Source organism: Rana temporaria, chromosome 7, assembly GCF_905171775.1.
Source record: "Rana temporaria chromosome 7, aRanTem1.1, whole genome shotgun sequence".
Lineage (NCBI taxonomy): Eukaryota > Metazoa > Chordata > Amphibia > Anura > Ranidae > Rana > Rana temporaria.
Genome location: NC_053495.1, coordinates 3,536,737 through 3,562,697, shown reverse-complemented (window position 1 = coordinate 3,562,697; position 25,961 = coordinate 3,536,737). Strand labels below are relative to the sequence as shown.

At 48.1% G+C, this 25,961-nt stretch overlaps 1 protein-coding gene across 1 annotated transcript; it reads left to right on the top strand.

Moving 5' to 3' along the window:
- Positions 1-6,579: 6,579 nt before the first annotated feature.
- Positions 6,580-24,754, top strand: LOC120944926 (WAP four-disulfide core domain protein 2-like). Its single transcript, XM_040358694.1, has 4 exons — positions 6,580-6,688; positions 19,399-19,542; positions 21,273-21,418; positions 24,563-24,754. Exons 1-4 carry the CDS (start codon positions 6,616-6,618, stop codon positions 24,566-24,568), a joined length of 369 nt encoding a protein of 122 aa, XP_040214628.1. The 5' UTR covers positions 6,580-6,615; the 3' UTR covers positions 24,569-24,754.
- Positions 24,755-25,961: the final 1,207 nt, after the last annotated feature.

The window sequence follows — 25,961 nt, the reverse complement described above, 5'->3', positions numbered from 1 at the left end:
TAAAAGATGGCACATTGACAAAGAGACTGCCATGTTACTACAGACGGCATCAAATTACAAGAGAGATTGCTATGTTACTATAGTAAGGTTTAATGTTATCAATGTAATGGTGTAATGAGACTGCCATATTACTGTTCAAGGAGCCATGTTACCAGAGAGACTGCCATGTTACTATAGAACTCCTCATGTTACCAGAGAGACTGCCACGTTACTATAGAACTCCTCATGTTACCAGAGAGACTGCCACGTTACTATAGAACTCCTCATGTTACCAGAGAGACTGCCACGTTACTATAGAACTCCTCATGTTACCAGAGAGACTGCCACGTTACTATAGAACTCCTCATGTTACCAGAGAGACTGCTATGTTACTATAGAAGGTGTCATGCTAACAGAGAGACTGCCACGTTATTATAGAATTCCTCATGTTACCAGAGAGACTGCCACGTTACTATAGAACTCCTCATGTTACCAGAGAGACTGCCACGTTACTATAGAACTCCTCATGTTACCAGAGAGATTGCCATGTTACTATAGAAGGCGTCGTGTTACCAGAGAGACTGCCACGTTACTATAGAACTCCTCATGTTACCAGAGAGACTGCTATGTTACTTTAGAAGGCCTCATGTTACCAGAGGGATTGCCATGTTACTATAGAAGGCATCATGTTACCAGAGAGACTGCCATGTTACTATAGAAGGCATAATCTTACCAGAGAGACTGCCATGTTACTATATAAGACGTCCTGTTACCAGAGAGACTGCCATGTTACTATAGAAGGCGTCCTGTTATCAGAGAGACTGTCGCGTTACTATAGAAAGCATCATGTTACCAGAGAGACTGCCACGTTACTAAAGAAGGCATCATGTTACTATAGAAGGCATCATCTTACCAGAGAGACTGTCACGTTACTATAGAAGGCATCATCTTACCAGAGAGACTGCCACATTACTATAGAAGGCATCATCTTACCAGAGAGACTGTCACATTACTATAGAAGGCATCATCTTACCAGAGAGACTGCCATGTTATTATAGAAGGCGTCCTGTTACCAGAGAGACTGCCATGTTACTATAGAAGGCGTCCTGTTATCAGAGAGACTGCCACGTTACTATAGAAAGCATCATCTTACCAGAGAGACTGCCACATTACTATAGAAGGCATCATGTTACTATAGAAGGCGTCCTGTTACCAGAGAGACTGTCACGTTACTATAGAAGGCGTCATGTTACCAGAGAGACTGCCACGTTACTATAGAAGGCATCATGTTACCAGAGAGACTGCCACATTACTATAGAAGGTGCCATGTTATTTTCGAGACTACCATGTTCCTGTAAAATGGGCCATAGCCTGACATGTTGCTATAGGATGTGTCATGTTACCAGAGTTATTGCCATATTAGTATAGAAGGTGTCGTGTTATTGCTGAGACTGCCATGTTCCTAGAAGGTGCCATGTTGTCAACAAGACTGCCATATTTCTATAGGAGCAGCCATGTTACAAAAGAGACTGCCATGTTTCTATAGAAGGTATCATGTTACCAGAGAGACTGCCATACTACTACTATAGAAGGTGCCATATTACTATTGAAGGTGCCATGTCAGTAGAGAGACGGCCATGTTGGAGAGACGGCCATGTTGTAGAGACGGCCATGTTGTAGAGACTGCCATGTTGGAGAGACTGCCATGTTGGAGAGACTGCCATGTTGCAGAGACTGCCATGTTGCAGAGACTGCCATGTTGCAGAGACTGCCATGTTTCTATAGAAGGTATCATGTTACCAGAGAGACTGCCATACTACTATAGAAGGTGCCATGTTACTATAGAAGGTGCCATGTTATAGAAGGTGCCATGTCATTAGAGAGACTGTCATATTAGAGAGACGGCCATGTTGTAGAGACGGCCATGTTGTAGAGACTGTCATATTAGAGAGACGGCCATGTTGTAGAGACGGCCATGTTGTAGAGACGGCCATGTTGGAGAGACGGCCATGTTGGAGAGACGGCCATGTTGGAGAGACGGCCATGTTGTAGAGACGGCCATGTTGTAGAGACGGTCATGTTGTAGAGACGGTCATGTTGGAGAGACGGCCATGTTGTAGAGACGGCCATGTTGCAGAGACGGCCATGTTGCAGAGACGGCCATGTTGTAGAGACGGCCATGTTGTAGAGACGGCCATGTTGTAGAGACGGCCATGTTGTAGAGACGGCCATGTTGTAGAGACGGCCATGTTGTAGAGACGGCCATGTTGTAGAGACGGCCATGTTGGAGAGACTGCCATGTTGCAGAGACTGCCATGTTGCAGAGACTGCCATGTTGCAGAGACTGCCATGTTGCAGAGACTGCCATGTTGCAGAGACTGCCATGTTGCAGAGACTGCCATGTTGCAGAGACTGCCATGTTGCAGAGACTGCCATGTTGCAGAGACTGCCATGTTGCAGAGACTGCCATGTTGCAGAGACTGCCATGTTTCTATAGAAGGTATCATGTTACCAGAGAGACTGCCATACTACTATAGAAGGTGCCATGTTACTATAGAAGGTGCCATGTTATAGAAGGTGCCATGTCATTAGAGAGACTGTCATATTAGAGAGACTGCCATGTTGCAGAGACGGCCATGTTGTAGAGACGGCCATGTTGTAGAGACGGCCATGTTGTAGAGACGGCCATGTTGTAGAGACGGCCATGTTGGAGAGACTGCCATGTTGTAGAGACGGCCATGTTGTAGAGACGGCCATGTTGTAGAGACGGCCATGTTGTAGAGACGGCCATGTTGTAGAGACGGCCATGTTGTAGAGACGGCCATGTTGTAGAGACGGCCATGTTGGAGAGACTGCCATGTTGGAGAGACGGCCATGTTGGAGAGACTGTCATGTTTCTAATAATTGTGTCATGTCCCAATGTTCGGCTTTTTCCCCGGCAGTTTCATATTGATCGTGGAATGTAAAGAATTATGGGAAGGTAGCTGCCGGTCATTTTGAACCAGAATTTCCTGCTTTAAGCAGCAGAAGGTCGGGGTTGGGTTGTTTGGACCTTCTATGATGAAAGAGACATTTTGTAACATTTTCTTGGATCTTACACCAGAATGATTCATTGATGTTTCTGCTGATCTACTGAAACCAGGAAATGGCACTTCCCCTTCTATACCAGGATGTATGAACACAGCTCAGCGCTCCCCCTCCGTACGCGGAACGTCTACCGTCCCCGTCGCAGGGAACAATCATCTCGCACTAAGTCAACACTGCTAAGTAAATTTATTCTGCACGTCTCCAGTTTACTCTTTCCAAATTGGAGAGTGACTTATTATTTTTTATTTACCGAGTTGGAAGGGAATGAAAAGCCATTAAACGGCCAATGGTTACCAATAATATCATTTTCCAAAACTGGTTTATGCAAATGAGGTTTCTACATTCATATGGGAATATGAGATTTAGGAGATTACTGGAGCTGAGGATCTTAAAGTGTATCGTTATGAAAAACCTTTGGCTTTGGATAGAGTGGGGAAGGCTTGGAGCCTCTGTTGAGTCTTTATACTGTAGATGTTAAATTAAATAAATGTGTGCAGCACTCAAATCAGTGGTTGTAAACCTTGGACACGAAATATGAACAAAGCATATCCCTCTATAGTGTGTATTTATCTCTATGCAGAGCACTAAGTGTCATTTCTATCTGCTGCTTCATTCCTCTGCTATCTGCATGAATCACTTCTAACAAGTTTTCCCTGACACCAAGTGATAAATGGTGACAGGGGAGGGATCTCCAGCACACAGCCTGTAATTGACAGCCTCAGCTCTGTTCCTGTGTGCTGTGTGGAGAGAAAACACTCCACTAACACCACTTGGTGAACTACAAAGTCACTTGTAGTAAAGCAATTCAATAAATCCGCAGTCTTGCGATTTTATAATGCCACATTGGTTCCACCTCTTCCCTTTTCACCACCACTCAAGTCCGGAGAGATATGCACTCACTCACCTCTAATGATGGGAGGCTATTGACCTATAATGAAGGGAATCCATTGGTCGCTAACAATTCGAATTCGCACCGGCGCCGAATAGAGCCGAGCCAACCCGAGCTTCCTTTGGGAAGTCGTGACGCGCTGTGTGCGCCGTCGTTTAGCATGTCAATCAATTGGCATGGCAATAGGAACGCCCACTCCCGCGGGATTCCCCACCCGGAAGCCGCGGTGAATTCCACGGATAAACGCTATCTACGGCAAATAAAAAAAAAAAAGGTCAGTGTCATTTTATATGCAGGACTGGGCTGGATGTAGTGTTAGAAATTTTTTATAGGGTGAACCTCCACTTTAACATTGGCTAGGCCAGCTATTTGTTCGACTAACTTTACGCCTGAAAACGCCTTACGTAAACGGCGTATCTTTACTGCGACGGGCAAGCGTACGTTCGTGAATAGGCGTATCTCGCTGATTTACGCATTCTAGGCGTAAATCGGCGTTCACGCCCCTAGCGGGCGGCGGAACTAGACAGCTAAGATGCGACGGCACAGGCTGTCGTATTTTAGCTACATTTAAGTGTATCTCAATTTGAGAATACACTTAAATGTACGACGGCGCAGATTCCGAGTTAGTGTTTGGGCATTCTTTTTTTTAAAGTGTATTTTTGTGCGTGTAACCGAGAGAGGAGCCGGACTGCAGGAGTTGGGAGTAGGCAGGCCTCCCCCAGAGGCAATCTGCCACCTTTCTCAATGCCCCGGGTGGCAATGGCGGGTGCGTGAGGGGGTCCTCCTACACAGCCCGCCCTACCTGCTCCACTTTGAAGCCCAACGGGGCAGAGGGACTCCCTATAAGGGAGTGAGAGGATCTAGCCCGCTCAACCAGCCCCGTTAGTCCTTCGCCTCTCTTTTTTAGAGGCCGCGTGGTCAAAGTGCGTGCATGTTAACCCAATTTCGAGTGCGTGTAAGTGTGGTGGTTTTTGTGGGAGGGGGGTGGGCGTACTAAGCGCAGGCTTACCTCGCATAGCACACCCACCGGGAGCCGGGCTGAGACCACCAAACTCAAGTCACATGTAGCCGAGACCGGGATCCAAACCCCTAGCTGCAGAGGTGAATGGCTTGTCAGCGCAGTGCCAATCGCGTTGAGCCACCGCAGCTCCCCGTTTGGGCATTCTAAGTAGTTTTCAAGCCCCAAAAAATGCAGATTTTTTTTTTACACGCAGGAGAGGAAAGTCAGAATTGGCCCGAGGGTTTAAAGTAGGGTTGTCCCGATACCGATACCAGTATCGGTATCGGGACCGATACCGAGTATTTGCGGGAGTACTTGTACTCGAGCAAATACCCCCGATACCTAAATAGAATACTTTCCCCCCCGCCGCTGCCGCCGCATCGCGCCGCCACATCGAAAGCCGCTGCATCGCACCAAAGCATTTGAAAGCCGCCGCATGGGTTAAACGGCGTGCGGGAACATCACAGCTTTCATTTGAATAGCTGTAGTGTTCCCGCGCGTATAGACACTCCCCCTTGCTCGGGATTGGATGGGTGATCGTGATCTGTCCAATCCAGAGCAAGGGGGAGTGTCTATACGTGCGGGCAAAACAGCTATTCAAATGAATGCTGTGGATTTTCTCCATGCGGCGGCGGCGGCGGCGGCTTTCGGCGGCAAAGGTATGGGGGAAATGGCTGGAGGGACATGGCTGCATATGTGAGGGACATGGCTAGAGGGACATGGCTGCATATGTGAGGGACATGGCTAGAGGGACATGGCTGCATATGTGAGGGACATGGCTAGAGGGACATGGCTGCATATGTGAGGGACATGGCTAGAGGGACATGGCTGCATATGTGAGGGACATGGCTGCATATGTGAGGGACATGGCTAGAGGGACATGGCTGCATATGTGAGGGACATGGCTAGAGGGACATGGCTGCATATGTGAGGGACATGGCTAGAGGGACATGGCTGCATATGTGAGGGACATGGCTAGAGGGACATGGCTGCATATGTGAGGGACATGGCTGCATATGTGGGGGACATGGCTGCATATGTGGGGAACATGGCTGCATTTGGGGACACATTTAAAAAAAGTATCGGTATTCGGTATCGGCGACTACTTGAAAAAAAGGATCGGTACTTGTTCTCGGTCCTAAAAAAGTGGTATCGGGACAACCCTAGTTTAAAGTGCTTACAAAATCTTTGGCAGGTAAGTCGGGTGATAGGTACAGTATGTATATTTCTCAGCCGTGCCTATAGAGGAAGTCTTGTTTATACCGGTGTATCATATTCATGTTTTTTGAGGTCATGAGGGTATAGATATTAAGCAAGCGCAGCGCCCCCGGTGTACAGGAGTATAGAATGCGGGTACCAGTATGTGATTGTAATGTTCAGTCTGTACTCACTGTGCCTTCTTATCATTGTACAAGATGTCACAATCCTCTCCGCAACAAACCTGCTATTCAATCTCTTCAGGTTCCTTACAGCAACAAAGTGCTGGTGACAAGTTCTCCGTCACGTGACCCCGGGGGGGGGGGGGACATTCCTAAGCTGTATCTGGGGCTTCAGGTAACAGGTGAAGGGGGTGGGACGGTACCAGACCCAGGGCTGCTCCACCCCCTACACCTGCCTTTAAATTGCTATTTGGGTGTTTTTTCCAGGGACCGAAGGCAGCATGAAGATTGTACTGTCCCTCCTGGTGCCTCTTCTAGTGGGACTCGTCTTTATTCACGGGGACACCGAGGCAGGTAAGAGACCAGCTTCAAAGGAGACGTGGAGGTTTTGAGGGTCTGTCCTAAAAAAAATTGGGAGGTCGACTTTAAAATGATAAAAGCTACAGCAGTTGGTGAAATACTTTGCTAGGAACTTTGCTGAGGATGTTATCGTTTTATGTTGTTTTTTATTTATTTTTTGATACTTTGGAGCTTGTTTGCCAATATTCATTTTTAGGTCAGCTGTAAAATCCTGGAGATTCCTTCGGTTGGTGAAATGCAATACAGCACTTTGTGAGGAACTTTGCCTTTTCTGAAGATGTTTATTGCTTTTGTTACAAAGTTGTTAGTTGATACTTTGTAATGTACAAAAAAATCTTTTGAGGTCAACTTTTTAGGGTTGAAAAAGTTTTTATTGTCATTTTAACAGATATCACATTGAACAACATGAGGAGTTGGAGCCGGTTCACACTTCCGCGGCACGACTTCGGGGGGCGACTCGGCAAGGCGTCCTGAAGACGACTTCAGAGGCGACCTGCAAAACGACTTCCGTATAGACGTCAATGCAGGTCGCCCCGAGACGCCCCCCGAAGTTGCGTCGCTCCTATGGTTCCATTGCATTGAATGGGACGCGACTTGTCAGGCGGCTGAGCCGCCTGACGAGTCGCCCCAGTGTGAACCGGCTCTTATCAGGGGCGGACTGACAACTCATGGGGCCCCCGGACAATAGGAGATTATGGGGCCACACAGTATACATACACAGTATATACACACAATATACACACACAGTAGACATACACACACTGAAAAGGTACTGGAGAGACGGGGATTTTTTTTAAAAACACATATTTTTACATACTGTCCCTAGTTTTACTGAGGCTGGCAACCCTGATGGGGCTACCTAGTGGCATGGGGCCCTCGAGCAGTGCCCAAGTGACCAAATGGTCAGTCCGCCCCTGGGAGTTAAATTCCATAGACCAGGGATCCTCAAACTACGGCCCTCCAGCTGTTGTAGAACTACACATCCCATGAGCCATTGTAACACACTGACATTCACAGACATGACTGGGCATGATGGGAATTGTAGTTCCTGAACAACTGGAGGGCCATAGTTTGAAGACCCATGCCATAGACAGTCACAGATAACCAGATATGGTAAAAATAAAAAAACATCCGATAAATATTGAGTTGTTGAAATTCAAAGATAAGAGAAGACCTGTTGCAGTATTGAATCGCTCTACATGTTTCGCTCCAAAATGAGCTTCTTCAGGAGCTTGAACAGGTAATGGGTAAAATCCTAAAGTTTGGAACTTTGCCTTTTCTGAGGATGCGATCGCTTTTGTTACAAAGTTAGAAGTTGATGTTTTGTAATGTACAAAAAGTTATTTTGAGGTCAACTTTTTAGGACAAAAGCTACACTTTTGATCTAATATTTAGCCTTTGTTCAGAATGTTATATATTTTTTGTTGCATTTTATTTATTTATGTATAAATTCATGTCTTGTATGTGGATTTATATAATATTTTTTTATTACTTTGTAGCTTGTTTGTCAATAATGATTTTTAGGTCAACTGTAAAATCCTGAAGTTTAGAACTTTGCTGAGGATGTTATCGCTTTTGTTACAAAGTTAGAAGTTGATACTTTTATAATCTACCAATAATGATTTGGAGGTCAACTTTTAGAGCCGGTGTAGTGTCACAGTCTGCTGCCTATCGTAGAATGCTGCGGAAGTCACGTGGCGGCCAACTGCGCATGCGCAATGCGTTCCAAACGCAAGTGCGATGCGTTCCAATAGATTTACGACGGTACACACCAGCGAACCCGGCATTCAGGGCGACGTGGATTTAGAGGAAAGTGGCCAGTCAGCCTCACGTCCTCGTTTCACTCGGACGGCTCGCTCCACTTGCTCGGCCTCCTGGCTCTTTTTTTAACATCCTCCAATCCACGGGGATGTTAAGGAAAGAGCCTGGATGCCGACCGAGGTTTCACTGGTGTGTACTGTCGTGAATCCATTGGAACGCATCGCACTTGCGCAATTGGCCACCACGTGACTTCCGCAGCATTCTACGATAGGCAGCAGAATGTGACAATACACCGGTTCACACTGGGGCGGCACGACTTCGGGGGCGACTCGGCAAGGCGTCCTGAAGACGACTTTAGAGGCGACTTGCAAAATGACTTTTGTATAGAAGTCAATGCAAGTCGCCCCGAGTCGCCACTAAAGTTGTACAAGAACCTTTTTCTAAGTCGGCGCGACTTGCGTCGCTCCTATTAGAACGGTTCTATTGAATAGAATGGGACGCGGCTTGTCAGGCGGCTGAGTCGCCCCAGTGTGAACCGGCTCTTAGCTACATCAGTTGGTAAAATATTTTGCCTTTTGCTGAGGATGTTCGAACTTTTTTGTTACATTTTTATTCCGATACTTTGTAACTTGCTAATAATGATTGTCAATAGGTGGAATTATCACCTTTGGCCAAATAGGAATTCATTTAGGAAAGACCTTTGCAAAACCTCACAGAGGTGACAAATCAACTAGGAGATCTTATGACACTTTGGGTTTGATTTATTAACCTTTGGTTCACACCTTTGCGTTTTTTTTTACTATATTTAGCATTTTTCAGAAACCCAATACTGTCAATTTAACATGGTTTCCTATGGATTTAGTTCACATCTGTGCATTTCGAGCCGCTGATTTTTTTTTTTGGGGGGGGTCAGGGAATTGTTTTCCATAGCAAATTGCGTTTTGCATGTAATAGGCTTCAATCGGCTTGCACCAAAAACGCAAGGGTTGCATTTTCGATGCGTTTTGCATTTTTACAAGGAAAGTTTGACAGTCCTGCTCCTGGAGTGCGACTTTGATATGACTTTCCCACTTTTCTGGCGCTCAAGTCTCATCAAAGTTGCAGCAAAGTCACATTTCATTAACAAAACTGTCATACTTTCCTATTAGCCAACCCCCCCCCCCCCATACACACACACAAAACACATAAAGGCCCAGATTCACAAAGCACTTACGCCGACGTATAACAAGTTACGCCGACGTAAGTGCAAATGTGCGCCGTCGTATCTGTGCGCCAGACCCACGAACAGATATGCGCCTAAAACCAGGCTACACCCCGCCGACGTAACTTGCTTACGCCGGCGTAGGGTGGGCGCACATTTAGGCTGGGCGCATAGTGCCGCTCCCATTGATTAGCCATTCAAACATGCAAATGAGGGAAATACGGCGATTCACAAACCTGCGTGCGCCCGACGCAGGCTACGAGAGGTGCGCGTAAGTTGTACGTCCGGCGTAAAGTTATGCCCCATAAAGGAGGTGCAACCCAGCAGCAGACATGCAAAGGTCTGCACCAGGGAACACAAGCCGGCGTATTTTACGTTGGACGTGTGTCTGGCTGGGCGTAGGTTACGTTCATGGCGTACACAGTGATCCGGAGTAGTTTAGGCAGTGGTTCCGACGTGGTTGTGCGCAGGGGGATGCGTCCACGTAACGGCGCATGTGCAGTTCGTGATACGTATCTGTCTGGCGCTCGGCCCATCATTTGCATGGGTCACGTCCACTTCCACCTACGCTGGCGTTCGCCTTCGAATCCCACGCCACGCTGGCGCAGCGTTGGGAGCACTGGCTTGCTGAATTCAATGCTTGCCTCTCTGCGCTACGCTGGCGTGGCGTACGGCGTTTGTGCTACGGCGGCGTAATGTGCGCCCACTCTGTGAATCTGGGCCAAAGTGTATAATAATAATTAAAAACGTGCGTTCAAAAACCCAAAAAGCACCCGACAGTGCCAGAAAAATGCATTAATCTCAATATGCATAAGTGTGAACCTAGCCTAAGGCTGGGTCCACACGATCTGCGGCGCAGTTTACAGCAGGGTGTCCGGTGTGTTCCAATTCATCATTTCAGGTCCAAATTAGGTCCGAAGTTTTGCCTGAATTCGGACCTGAAATGGAGCCAAAGACACACAGGACCCTTCTGCAGTGCGCTCCGCGGCTACCCAGGAGATATATGAACCGGCTCCATTGAGAGCCGGACACACTCTCCTGTCATGCGAATCGGATGCGGGAAAAACACATCCAATTCGCCTAAGTGTGAACCCGGCCTAAAACTGGAGAGAGGAAATCTGGTGCAGCTGTGCATAGGAGCCAATCGGCTTATAACTTCATCTACTTCAATTAAAGAAGAAGTACAGCCAAAGCTCATTTGGTTGTACTTCTTTTGTGGATCACAAGAGTGCAGATCGTTCTGCACTACTGTGACCCATTTTGAGCTGACAGCGGGCTGAAGCCTGCGGCTCCAGTAAGAATCAGAGATGACCAGAACGCAGCGGGAGGGGGGTGGGCACCTCAAAGTGAATCCACCGTTGGACACCACTTTTATCCTAAAGAGGACCGCCCGCTGTTGCAGAAAATACCGGGGTTATGGCCGCTATCTGCGGTCATAACCCCGGGTTTCTACGTCAAAGTACCGACGTACAGGGCCTTCTTAATAGCATCACGGGCCCCTGGGCAAAGTAATGCTCTGGGGCCCCTACAATGATGACAGTGCGGGTAAACAGACATCAAGTAGGTAGGCGGCAGACTGCCTCCCCTGTGTATCTATCGCTCTCAGTGCTATCATGGGGCCCCCAATTTCAGGGCAGCGTGAGCTCAAGGACTAGCTGCTTTGGGTAAAGTGCAGGGGCCCTCCATGCAGCTGGGGCCCCTGGGCAGTGCCTAGGTGTGCCCTCTCATTGAGACAGCCCTGCCGACCTATAGATGGCTACGGTGGTTTGCGGTAAGTGGTTAAACATTTTCTTTCAAAATGAGAATTTCTGGTATTAGAAGATTCTATACAAGGTAATGGATTATTCATAAACATCAGGGATTGTAAAAGACAAAAAGGCACGGCGACTCCAGATCCTCACCAGGAGGTACTCGCTAAACAATCGTACTATAAATCACCGATCGGTTATAATCCCCGGGTCATTTTTATCACTGTTATGCCAACATTCCGTGTTACAACGTCAGTAATTCTTTCTCTTTTTTTCATTGCGATTCATGTCTGTTTTACAAGATTTCCTTTTTTTTTTCCCTTACGCATTTACAAATTATTGGGGATTATTAAAATTTAATATTGGAACTTCATCTAGAAGAATGAGATGGTTTTAGCGCTGTGCAGTTAAAATACATCGTACCCTTTTATTACATTTTATAAGGCGATAAAGGTGAATGAATGGCTGTCCGCATCTTCACCGATCAGCCATAACATTCTGACCACTGTCAGGTGAAGTGAATAACATTGATTATCACATTACAATGGCATTTGAAAGTGGGTGGGATATCAGGCAGCAAGCGAACATGTTGTCCCTGAAGTTGATGTGTTGAAAGCAGAAAAAAATGGACAAGCCTAAGCATTCGAGGGACTTTGACAAGGGCCAAATTGTAATGTCTAGACCAGAGGGCTCCAAACTTTCTAAACAAAGGGCCGGGGGAGCTCATTGATGGAGGTGGGGAGGGAAGGCTCATTGATGGAGGTGGGGAGGGAAGGCTCATTGATGGAGGTGGGGAGGGAAGGCTCATTGATGGAAGTGGGGAGGGAAGGCTCATTGATGGAGGCTGGGAGGGGAGGCTCATTGATGGAGGGGGGCAGGCTGATTGATGGAGGTGGGGAGGGAAGGCTCATTGATGGAGGTGGGGAGGGAAGGCTCATTGATGGAGGTGGGGAGGGAAGGCTCATTGATGGAAGTGGGGAGGGAAGGCTCATTGATGGAGGTGAGGAGGAAAGGCTCATTGATGGAGGTGGGGAGGGAAGGCTCATTGATGGAGGTGGGGAGGGACGGCTCATTGATGGAGGTGGGGAGGGACAGCTCATTGATGGAGGTGGGGAGGGAAGGCTCATTGATGGAGGTGTAGAGGGGAGGCTCATTGATGGAGGAGGGGGAGTGAAGGCTCATTGATGGAGGTGGGGAGGCTCATTGATGGAGGTGGGGAGGGAAGTCTCATTGATGGAGGTGGGGGAGGGAAGGCTCATTGATGGAGGTGGGGAGGGGAGGCTCATTGATAGAGGTGGGGAGGGAAGGCTGATTGATGGAGGTGGGGAGGGGAGGCTCATTGATGGAGGTGTGGAGGGAAGGCTCATTGATGGATGTGGGGAGGGAAGCTCATTGATGGAGGTTGGAAAGGGAAGGCTCATTGATGGAGGTGGGGAGGGAATGCTCATTGATGGAGGTGGGGAGGGAAGGTTCATTGATAGAGGTGGGGAGGGAAGGCTCATTGATGGAGGTGGGGAGGGAAGGCTCATTGATGGAGGTGGGGAGGAAAGGCTTATTGATGGAGGTGGGGAGGAAAGGCTCATTGATGGAGGTGTAGCGGGGAGGCTCATTGATGGAGGTGGGGAGGGGAGGCTCATTGATGGAGGTGTAGAGGGGAGGCTCATTGATGGCGGTGGGGAGTGAAGGCTCATTGATGGAGGTGGGGAGGGGAGGCTCATTGATGGAGGTGTAGAGGGGAGGCTCATTGATGGAGGAGGGGGAGTGAAGGCTCATTGATGGAGGTGGGGAGGGAAGTCTCATTGATGGAGGTGGGGGAGGGAAGGCTCATTGATGGAGGCACGGAGGGGAGGCTCATTGATGGAGGTGGGGAGGGGAGGCTCATTAATGGAGGTGGACCACTCCTACACCACCGCGCATTTGAACTTGCCATGAATCCTGCCATAACTATGGGGACGGGACGCACATAAACATGAAAGCGGACACTGCTTGCTCAATATATAAATAAAAGGTTAAGTTTGCATAGAATGAAATCTACGTGGTTGGAAATTGTTATTCTTGGCGTTCAAAAAATATATGATACAACCATAAAGTAAACATGGGAATGAGGCCAAGCCTGATATACAAACACATAAACCAACTTACAAATTACGTAACGCATAAAGGAAGTCGTCTTCAAAGTAGCTCGACCCCCAATTATTGGCCGTGTATTTTCGGGGTGAAACGTCGTCTTATACGGCGGAAAATACGGTACTGTAGACTTAAAGGTTAGATTCCTCGTAAATATCTTTAATAGTTTATTATTTCTCAATCGAAGTTGATGGGACAAAAGCTCAGCCCAAGTTTAGGAACTTGCTAGTTCTTGCTGGAAATGTAAACCAATCAGCCGGGGATTCTGGATGATGTCATTGGACCAGACGTGGTCATGACTATATTTGGCCAATGACCTCGCGGGGACCCCGGGCTGTTTTCATTGTAGCAACCGAGGATTAGAACGGGCAAACTTGTTTAAATAATGGGCAGTTTACTCAACGGTTTGGCAAACAGCCAAGAGGTTGGGTTGAGTTTGAAGTTCAGATTTGATCCCTACTTAAATATTTTGACTTTGTTGGGTAAGAGTCGATCCGGTTTTCCAATCTCCTGTCAGATCTAAAGCAAATAACTGTTTCATAATGACTTAATCAAGATTATAAAGAAGAAAATAATGTTATTGTGAAAGAGATTTCCTTTTTTTCTTCTTCAGCATCGGATCTCCTAATATGGAAACTATAAATATCACGTTTGGGTGTTCATGCCGTTGATCTGACGATATGGTTCCTGGTATCAAGATGGTTCCTGTAAGGACTGCACAGCCGCAATCCTTGCCGACGGAAATCTCCGAACCTCGGCCGGCATCCAGGGCGACGTGGAATTTGAGGAAAGTGGCCAGTCGGTGTCACGTCCCCGCTCGCTCGGCCTCCTGGCTCTTTTTTTAACATCCTCCAATCCACGGGGATGTTTAGGAATGAGCCTGGATGCTGGCCGAGGTTCGGAGACTTCCGTCGGCAAGGATTGCGCCTGCGCAGACCTTACAGGAACCATCTGGATAGGGGAACCTTAACGACAAGTCACCGTCACGCACCGCATCTGAGCCCCTTGTTTATGTTTTAGGTTTTGTTGCCTATTCGGGGGCAGGCAGGTCAAACGGAGCAGTATCTCCCCTTTAGCATATTTCCGGAACATTGAAAAGAATAACCATGGAAAATAATTCTCACATCACTATTTCCTCTATGGGAATGCTTTTTAGGGTTTTAGAGGGACTTGTGCTGAGGAAATGAGGTGGATGGGTTCAAGACTCCTATGTGAACTTTGAATAAAAGCTGGGTGAACCTTGAGTAAAAGCTGGATGAACCTTGAGTAAAAGCTGGGTGAATGTTGAGTAAACATTGGGTGAACCTTGAGTAAACATTGGGTTAACATTGAATAAAATTTGGATGAACCTTGAGTAAAAGCTGGATGGACCTGGAGTAAAAGCTGGGTGAATGTTGAGTAAAAGCTGGGTGAATGTTGAGTAAACATTGGGTGAACCTTGAGTAAACATTGGGTGAACTTTGAATAAAAGCTGGGTGAACCTTGAGTAAAAGCTGGATGAACCTTGAGTAAAAGCTGGATGAACCTTGAGTAAAAGCTGGGTGAATGTTGAGTAAACATTGGGTGAACCTTGAGTAAACATTGGGTTAACATTGAATAAAATTTGGATGAACCTTGATTAAAAGCTGGATGGACCTGGAGTAAAAGCTGGGTGAATGTTGAGTAAAAGCTGGGTGAATGTTGAGTAAAAGCTGGGTGAACGTTGAGTGAACATTGGGTGAACCTTGAGTGAACATTGGGTGAACCTTGAGTAAAAGCTGGATGAACCTTGAGTAAAAGCTGGGTGAACCTTGCGTAAACATTGGGTGAACCTTGAGTAAAAGCTGGATGAACCTCGAGTAAAAGCTGGGTGAATGTTGAGTAAAAGCTGGGTGAACCTTGCGTAAACATTGGGTGAACCTTGAGTAAAAGCTGGGTGAATGTTGAGTAAAAGATGGGTGAACCTTGCGTAAACATTGGGTGAACCTTGCGTAAACATTGGGTGAACCTTGCGTAAACATTGGGTGAACCTTGCGTAAACATTGGGTGAACCTTGAGTAAACATTGGGTGAACCTTGAGTAAAAGCTGGGTGAACCTTGCGTAAACATTGGGTGAACCTTGCGTAAACATTGGGTGAACCTTGCATAAACATTGGGTGAACCTTGCGTAAACATTGGATGAACCTTGAGTAAACATTGGGTGAACCTTGAGTAAACATTGGGTGAACTTTGGGTAATAGTTGGGTGAAAGTTGAGTGAATCTAGGATGAAAGCTGGGTGAACCTTGAGTAAAAGCTGGGTGAACCTTGAGTAAACATTGGGTGAACCTTGAGTAAAAGCTGGGTGAACCTTGAGTAAAAGCTGGGTGAACCTTGAGTAAACATTGGGTGAACCTTGAGTAAAAGCTGGGTGAACCTTGAGTAAACATTGGGTGAACCTTGAGTAAAAGCTGGGTGAACCTTGAGTAAAAGCTGGGTGAATCTTGAGTAAACTGTAGCACTACCCCTGGAGGAGCTGCTGGTTGTTTTGGGTGGGACATTTACCTCGTGACTCCCCCGAATTCCTAGGGGTGAATAATTCGTATTGCATTTGGTAGAAGTAAAGGAATGTCCACAACAGGTGCTCTTTATTACCCAGCCGGGTAAAAACAATAAAACTTGTGGTGAGGAAAGTAAAGTTGAAGAAGAAAGGAGAACAGCAAATTCAGGCGTGATGATAGGAAACAGTCCTGCTCTCAAGCGTAACACTTCTCTGCGCCACTCTTGCCTGAGTGGGTTTAGTGTACCCGGACAGGCCTCTCTCACTGACCCGGACAGGCCTCTCTCACTGACCTGGCAGTCGGAGTATCACTCGGACATTTGTAGGATAAAGCCTCTGCCACAGACCCTCCTTGGTGAACTTGAACTTGAGGAAAAGTCTCTGCCACAGACCCTCCTTAGTGAACGTCAGGGAGACACCTCTGCCACAGACCCCTCTTTGATTTGTAGTTACGGAGGCAATCCTCCTTAGGTAAATTGCGCCTGGATCTCCTTCAACTTGTCGCCCAGGTACCGACCGACAGGTGATCAATCCTTCAGTGTCCGGTTACTTTGATCCCCGGTGGTTTGTCCAGGCCCTTTTGGACCACCAGCCTCTCAATGGCGCTCCTCAGACGGACACCCCACCGAACAGCAGTACAGCTTGGGATCCTCAAAGGTGGGAACCCAGTCACTCACTGGGTCCCCGCCGCTGTTCAGATGCTCTGGGCCATTGTGGTCCCGGAACCAGGAACACCGTGTGGCACGCACGCCCCATCCAGGTAGGCCATAACGCTGGGGCGCCGTGATGTGGTAACCCTAAAGGTGGGTGCCACACTTGAAGAAGAAGACCCAGAACCAATGGCGTCTGCCCCATAAATACCCTCCTCAGAATGCACAGCCAGGTCAAACCCTCCTGATTGGCTGCTGGGAAAGAGCACCCAAACCATGACTCCACTGCTGCCACCTGAAGCACCGGGGTTGGAAGAACACCCCAGCATAGCAGAATGAGCCCACAGCACAGCCAAGCTGAGACAGAGACACCATTTAACACATAACAATTTGGATCAGAGTTTAACTACACTCTGATCTCCCTCTAAATTTAACTAGCACCGGTACTGTAAAGTAACGAGGTGCTACAAAACATTGGGTGAACCTTGAGTAAAAGTTGGGTGCAAGTTGAGTGAATCTAGGATGAAAGCTGGGTGAACCTTGGGTAAAAGTTGGATGAACTTTGGGTAATAGTTGGGTGAAAGTTGAGTGAATCTAGGATGAAAGCTGGGTGAACCTTGGGTAAAAGTTGAGTGAAACGGACACCCAAGCGTTGAGGTGGAAGGAAAATGCCCAATATCACATGGAACTTGTTACACTTTTATTGATCACATTTTATATTGTATGTTATAATTTATTACTTACACAACATTTACGTGTGTTTTTGTGTTTAACAATTATTATTGTACTTCTTTTATTATCGTTTGAGGTTATGTGAGGTTTTAGGAGCGCCGCACTTATTTATGTGCGTTGCCAGTTACACCATCAGCAGTTGGTGGCAATTGTTTCTAGGTGAATCATTTCCATTATACCGCCGGCAATCATAACGTTCAATTGTGACAGACGAGGATCGGTCTCTTGGCATCTGTCCATCGTCCAAATATTTCTGATGCAGAACATCCCAAATTCTTACAATCCATTGTAGGCAGAGTGATTAATCCTGACAATGTCAGATCGATGTCATTATTTTGGTAATTTGTGTCTGATTCAGGCTCATGAAGTAATATATCACCAATTAATATTTACAGACGACGTCCTTTGCCAATTGTGTAAGAGAGACTTTACTGTACACAGGCAACACCTCCAGGATTGGATTGCCATTACTGTCTGTTTCGGGGGAATTTGGGCACATTTGTGAGGTCAAGTTGGGCATCCCATTCTAAAACCATAGCCATTAAGGAGTCGCCCCATCCTCCCACAGCCATTAATATGGAGTTTCCCCATCCTCCCTATGGCCATTTATATAGAGTTGTCCCATCCTCCCATGGCCATTAATATGGAGTCGCCCCATTCTCCCCATGACCATTAATATGGAGTTGCTCCATTCTCCCCATGACCATTAATATGGAGTCGCCCCATTCTCCCCATGACCATTAATATAGAGTGGCCCCATGCTCCCCATGACCATTAATATGGAGTCGCCCCATTCTCCCCATGACCATTAATATGGAGACGCCCCATTCTCCCCATGGCCATTAATATGGAGTTGCTCCATCCTCCCATGGCTTTTAATATGGAGTTGTCCCATCCTCAGCCATGGCCATTAATATGGAATCATCCCATCCTTCAATGGCCATTAATAAAGAGTTGTCCCCTCTTTGTGGCTATAACAGCCACCAATCTTCCAGGATGACTTTCCACAAGATTGTGGAGGGTGTCTTTAGGAATTGGTGCCCATTTGTGAGGTTAGGTTGGGCATCCCATTCCAAAACCATGGCCCTTAATACGAAGTTGCCCCATCCTCCCATGGCCATTAATATGGAATTTCCCCACCCTCCCATGGCTATTAATATGAAGTTGTCTGTCTCCTCTTTGTGGCTATAACAGCCACCGATCTTCCAGGATGACTTACCACAAGATCTTGGAGGGTGTCTTTGGCAATTTGTGCCCATTTGTGAGGTTAGGTTTGTGACGACTTCTTATTAAGGTCCAAAATGGCCCTTAATAAGAAGTCGTCCCATCCTCCCATGGCCATTAATTTGGAGTCGTCCCATCCTCCCCATGGCCATTATTATAGAGTTGTCCCTTCTTCCCCATGGCCATTAATATGGAACTGCCCCATGCTTCCATGGCCATTATTATGGAATTGCCCCATCCTCCCATGGCCATTAATTTGGAGTTGTCCCATCCTCCCCATGAGGAATTGCCCCATATTTAGTGTTATCTATAAGGTTATTATTAGTGCTAGAAGTAAGGCTTACCTATGGGGTGGGCAGTAGAGTGGGCAGGTTACCTATAGGTTTAGAATTAGTGCTAGGGTAAGGGTTACCTATGGGGTTAGAAGTAGGGTAAACATTACCTATAGGATTAGCAGTGGGGTTATGGGTTTCCTATAGGATTAGAACTAGTGGTTGGGTAAGGTTAGTGGTTGGTTCAGGGTTACCTATAGAGTTGGAGTTCATACTAGGATAGGGGTTATGAGTAATCCTAGTAGGTTGAGGGTTACCTATAGGTTTAGGGTTAATACTAGGGTAAGAGTTGCCCACTAATATCTTGAAGCCCTTGAGCAATTCGGTGCTGAAGTCATCCTATCACACTGGCAGCCAATGACGTCTCTATAAAACTCATGCTATCTCACTCATGATGTTTCATTTCTTTCAGACAAACCTGGAAAATGCCCCCCTCCGGAGGAGCTGTCTCTAGGGGTGTGCTTTGCCAAACTGTGCCACAATGACACTGAATGCGTGGGAAGCCAGAAATGCTGCAAGACCGGCTGTGATGGCTACCAGTGCCTGATGCCAGTAGGTGAGCATTGCAGAGGTACTCCGCCCGGAAATGAAATGTCTCCCAATAAAAGAAATACCCTCTTAAGGTTGAAGTACATGTAAACCTAATTGGTAAATTGTATCCAATAGAGTAGCAATTAATACTAGGTTAGGGGTTACCTATAGAGATAGAGTTAACATTAGGGTCGGGTTACTTCTAGGGTTAGGGTTGATTCTAGGTTGGGTGTTACCTATAGGGGGAGGGTTAGCGGTAGAGTAAGGGTTGCCTTAGGTAACCCACATCCTACTGCTAGCCCTATAGGTAAACATTACCCTAGCACTAACCCTAACCGTATAGGTAACACTCAACCAAGAATTAACCCTAACCCTATAGGTAACCCTACCCTAATGTTAACTCTCTATAAGTAACCCTGATCCAACTGATAAGCCTATAGGTTAACCTTACCCTTCAACGTATTCTAACCCTATAGGTAACCCTACCGTAAGGTTAACTCCAACACTATAGGTAACCCTGAACCAACTGCTAACCTCAGGGTTAACCTTACCCTAGCACTAGTTCTAACCCTATAGGTAACTTTTACCCTACTGCAAACCCTATAGGTAAACCTTACCCTAATCCTAACCTTATATGTAACAACCAACTTAGAATTAACCCTACCCTTATAGTCAACCCTACCCTAATGTTAACTCTACCTCTGTAGGTAACCCTGATCCAACTGATTAGCCTATAGGTTAAACCTTCAACTTGTTCTAACCCTATAGGTAACCCTACTATAAGGGTAACTCCAACACTATAGGTAACCAATTGCTAACCTTATAGGTTAACCTTACCCTAGCACTAGTTATAACCCTATAGGTAACATTTACCCTAATTCTAACCTTATAGATAACACTCAATTTAGAATTAACCCTAACCCTATAGGTAACCCTACCCTAATGTTAACTCTAATCCTATAGGTAACTTTAACTCTACTGCTAACCCTATAGGAAAACCCTAGCACTAATCCTAACCGTATATATAATCCTTACCCAAGTGCTAACCCCATAGATAACCCTATAGATAACCCATAACCCTACTCCTAATCCTATAGGTACCCTTTACTCTACTGCTAACCCTATAGGTAAACCTTACCCCTAGAACTAATCCTAACCCTATAGGTAACACTCAACCAAAACTCGCTCATCCATGTCTTTATGGACCTTGCTTTGTGCACTGGTGGGCAGTCATGTTGGAACAGGGAGGGGCCAGCTCCAAACTCCTCCCACAAAGTTGGGAGTATGAAATTGTCCAAAATGACTTTGTATGCTGACGCCTTAAGAGTTTCCTTCACTGGAACTAAGGGGCCAAACCCAACCCCAGAAAAAACAACCCCGCACCCCATAATCCTCCCTCCCCCCACACCATAATCCCTCCCCCTCCACACACCATAATCCACCCCCCCCCCACCAAATGGTTTGGACCAGTGCCCAAAGCAAGGTCCATAAAGACATGGAGGAGCGAGTTTGGGGGTGGAGGAACTTGACTGGCCTGCACAGAGTCCTGACCTCACCCCGATACAACACCTTAAAGTGGAGACTGTGAGCCAGGCCTTCTCGTCCAACATCAGTACCTGACCTCACAAATACTCTTCTGGAAGAACGGTCAAACATTCCCATAGACACACTCCTAAACCTTGTGACCCGCCTTCCCAGAAGAGGTGAAGCCGTTCTAGTAACTGATGAATGATTCGTCTCTCTGTCTCCTTCCAGATAAGCCGGGATCGTGTCCCCCTGTTATAGAACCTCAGAATGGGACCACCTGCGTCAAGACCACCCAGTGCATATCCGACACCAACTGTAACGACAACCAGAAATGTTGTCCAGCGGCCTGTGACAGCACGTCCTGCCAGATACCGGTACGTACCCAGAAGTACCATCTATAAGTACTGATATGTCTCTGACATATACCGCAGCGCTGTACAGAGATCACTGAGCCAGTCACATCAGTCTCTGTACAGAGGAGCTTACACTCTAATGTCCCCTCCCCCCCCCCACAGTCACATCAGTCTCTGTACAGAGGAGCTTACACTCTAATGTCCCCTCCCCCCCCACAGTCACATCAGTCTCTGCACAGAGGAGCTTACACTCTAATGTCCCCTCCCCCCCTACAGTCACATCAGTCTCTGTACAGAGGAGCTTACACTCTAATGTCCCCTCCCCCCACAGTCACATCAGTCTCTGTACAGAGGAGCTTACACTCTAATGTCCCCTCCCCCACAGTCACATCAGTCTCTGTACAGAGGAGCTTACACTCTAATGTCCCCTCCCCCCACATCACATCAGTCTCTGTACAGAGGAGCTTACACTCTAATGTCCCCTCCCCCACAGTCACATCAGTCTCTGTACAGAGGAGCTTACACTCTAATGTCCCCTCCCCACATCACATCAGTCTCTGTACAGAGGAGCTTACACTCTAATGTCCCCTCCCCCCACATCACATCAGTCTCTGTACAGAGGAGCTTCCCCCTCTACTAGAGGGGGAAAAAGAGGAAAGGAGAAAGTAATATATATGTGTAAGCTCCTTTAAACCAACATTTCTATCTTTCCTGAGCCTTTCCTTTATTTGGAGTGATTGGCCGGTGTCCAGGGACCGCCCTCTAGTTTCGATCATTCTGTTGTGCGGGAGATTATAGTGTTTGGGAAAAGTTGACCGTCCTTCAAGTCCCGGGGGCCGGCGGGGGGGGGGGGGGGGGGAGGTGTCTTGGAAACAAGCGATCCCTGGGCACACAAACACAGCTCTGTGTGGGCGGTCACGTGACGGCGAGGAGGAGGCCATTTCTGTCCCCCGCAGTTTTCTTCGGTCCAGACGTAAATCTGGAGGGATTTCCAAGTCCTCAAAGTGTACCTGTCACCGTCACAAACCGGGGCATGCACCGATCATCAGAACATTATGACCACTCACCTAATATCAATGAGGTCCCCCTAAACAGCCCTGACCCCTCCCAGCATGGACTGAAGGTACTCTGGGGTATGTGGCACCAAGCCTTCAGTGGCAGATCCTTTAAGTCCTGCAAGTTATGAGGTGGGGCCTCCATGGACTGCACTTGCACATCCCACAAATGCACGATTTGGATTGAGATCTAGAGAATTTGGAGGCCAAGTCAACACCTCAAACTTATGTTCCTCAATCCATTCTTGAATTCATCAGACCAGGCCGCCTTCTTCTATTGCTCCGTTCTCCAGTTCTGATGCCCACGTGCCCATTGTAGGTTCTTCTGGCTGTGGTCAGCATGGGCACCCTGACCGGACTGCGGCTACACAGTGGTGGCGATATTTTCTGCCTTCAACACTTTAACTTCAGGGACAACATGTTCACTTGCTGCCTTATATACCCCACCCACGTTGTCACAAGATGATCGATGTCATTCATGTTACCTGTCAGGGTGGTCATAATGTTATGGCTGATCGGCGTGTGTGGTGAAGCATTTCCTATAATGAAGACCACAAGTCTGATGTGATGGGGGGAGGACCTCTGATGTGATGGGGGGGGCCTCTGATGTGATGGGGGGAGGACCTCTGATGTGATGGGGGGAGGACCTCTGATGTAATGGGGGGGGGGACCTCTGATGTGATGGGGGGAGGACCTCTGATGTGATGGGGGGACCTCTGATGTGATGGGGGGAGGACCTCTGATGTGATGGAGGATCTCTGATGTGATGGAGGATCTCTGATGTGATGGAGGACCTCTGATGTAATGGGGGGACCTCTGATGTGATGGGGGACCTCTGATGTGATGGGGGGGGGACCTCTGATGTGATGGGAGGACCTCTGATGTGATGGGGGGAGGACCTCTGATGTGATGGAGGATCTCTGATGTGATGGAGGATCTCTGATGTGATGGAGGACCTCTGATGTAATGGGGGGACCTCTGATGTGATGGGGGACCTCTGATGTGATGGGGGGGGGGCCTCTGATGTGATGGGAGGACCTCTGATGTGATGGGAGGACCTCTGATGTGATGGGGGGGGGGACCTCTGATGTGATGGGGGGGACCTCTGATGTGATGGGGGGACCTCTGATGTGATGGGGGGGACCTCTGATGTGATGGGGGGGACCTCTGATGTGATGGGGAGGACCTCTGATGTGATGGGGGGGGGACCTCTGATGTGATGGGGGGGACCTCTGATGTGATGGGGGGGACCTCTGATGTGATGGGGGGGGGGGACCTCTGATGTGATGGGGGGGGGGGGACCTCTGATGTGATGGGGGGGGGACCTCTGATGTGATGGGGGGGGGGGACCTCTGATGTGATGGGGGGGGGACCTCTGATGTGATGGGGGGGGGGACCTCTGATGTGATGGGGGGGGACCTCTGATGTGATGGGGGACCTCTGATGTGATGTGATGGGGGACCTCTGATGTGATGGGGGGGGGGACCTCTGATGTGATGGGGGGGGGACCTCTGATGTGATGGGGGGGGACGGACGTCTGATGTGATGGGGGGGGGGGACCTCTGATGTGATGGGAGGACCTCTGATGTGATGGGAGGACCTCTGATGTGATGGGGGGACCTCTGATGTGATGGGGGGGGACCTCTGATGTGATGGGGGGGGGACCTCTGATGTGATGGGGGGGGACCTCTGATGTGATGGGGGGGGGACCCCTCTGTGTGTTCTGGCAGGAGAGACTTTGTAGGTTTCCTTTCCAGTAATAATGTTCTATGATGAGGAATTTGGCCACTAGATGGTGCTAAGTATTATAGGTGATTCCTCTGATACTTGGCTGCCATCTAGTGGCCAAATGCAACATTGTACATTTTGAATGAATGAAAGACATTTACTGTAACCGACACATACCATTCATTTATTTTTTTTTTTACCCATTTTCACAGATCCTTTGTGGTTATTGAGGGAAGGATGGGGGGGGGGGGGGGGGGGGGGGGGGGGGGGGGGGGGGGGGGGGGGGGGGGGGGGGGGGGGGGGGGGGGGGGGGGGGGGGGGGGGGGGGGGCAATGATCCAGAATATTGTGTGATACAATTCTCACCTCCTTTTCTCTTGTAGGAATAATTCTTGGACAAGGAAGACTTTGCAGTTTCTGAATGAAGGAGAAAAGACGACAACGACCCCCTTTATATAAATATATTTTGTTTTCCGGTCCATACCGGCATTTTCTATATTGTAATATATTTGCAGAAATTAAAGAATAATCAGACGACCCCCCCCCCCCCTCCAGTAGGGGGCGATGTAGCCACATCCTGTATGAAAAAATCCGTTGTATTTATTGACTTGTGTGATAATATTTATAAAGGATCTTTGACTCTTCTCTGTGCTTTGCTTTCATGTACATGAGCCCAGGTTTTTTTTATGTCCCGCCCCCTTGCAGAGTGGGGGAGGGGCTTTAGCAGCCAGTTCCGTTGTGTAGTCCTTCGTGGGGGTGGCCTGAGGTCCACCAGTGTGCCCACTGCCATTAGGTATCGGGATGAAATTCTTGGACCCTGCGCTGGTGCAGCGGGTCCCGGGTTCCTCCTGGTGCATGTCAATGCCCGGCCTCATGTGGTGAGCATGCGCAGCCAGTTCCTGGAGGATGAAGAAATGAATGACCCCCCCCCCCCCCGACCTAAATCCAAAAGAACACCTCAGTGATGCTCTGGTGCAGATCTGGGAGGAAATACCCCAGGAAACCATCCTTCGTCTCATTAGGAGCGGGCCCCAATGTTGTCCGGCATGCATACAAATACGTGGGGGGCCACAAACTACTGAGGACCATTCCGAGTTGCTGCAATTACTTGGAAATGGACGAGCCCGACACATTATTTCTCCACTTTGATTTTTGGGTGTGTTTGAATTCAGCCCTCTGTAGGTGGATCATTTTCATTCCCAACAAATGACACCCCCCCATACCACTCTAGATCCCAACACATGACACCCCCCCTCCATACCACTCTAGATCCCAACACATGACACCCCCCCCTCCATACCACTCTAGATCCCAACACATGACACCCCCCTCTCCATACCACTCTAGATCCCAACACATGACACCCCCCCCCCTCCATACCACTCTAGATCCCAACACATGACACCCCCCCTCCATACCACTCTAGATCCCAACACATGACACCCCCCCCCCCCCCCCCCATACCACTCTAGATCCCAACACATGACACCCCCCCTCCATACCACTCTAGATCCCAACACATGACACCCCCCCCTCCATACCACTCTAGATCCCAACACATGACACCCCCCCCCTCCATACCACTCTAGATCCCAACACATGACACCCCCCTCTCCATACCACTCTAGATCCCAACACATGACACCCCCCCTCCATACCACTCTAGATCCCAACACATGACCCCCCCCCCCCCCCCCTCCATACCACTCTAGATCCCAACACATGACCCCCCCCCCCCTCTATACCACTCTAGATCCCAACACATGACCCCCCCCCATACCA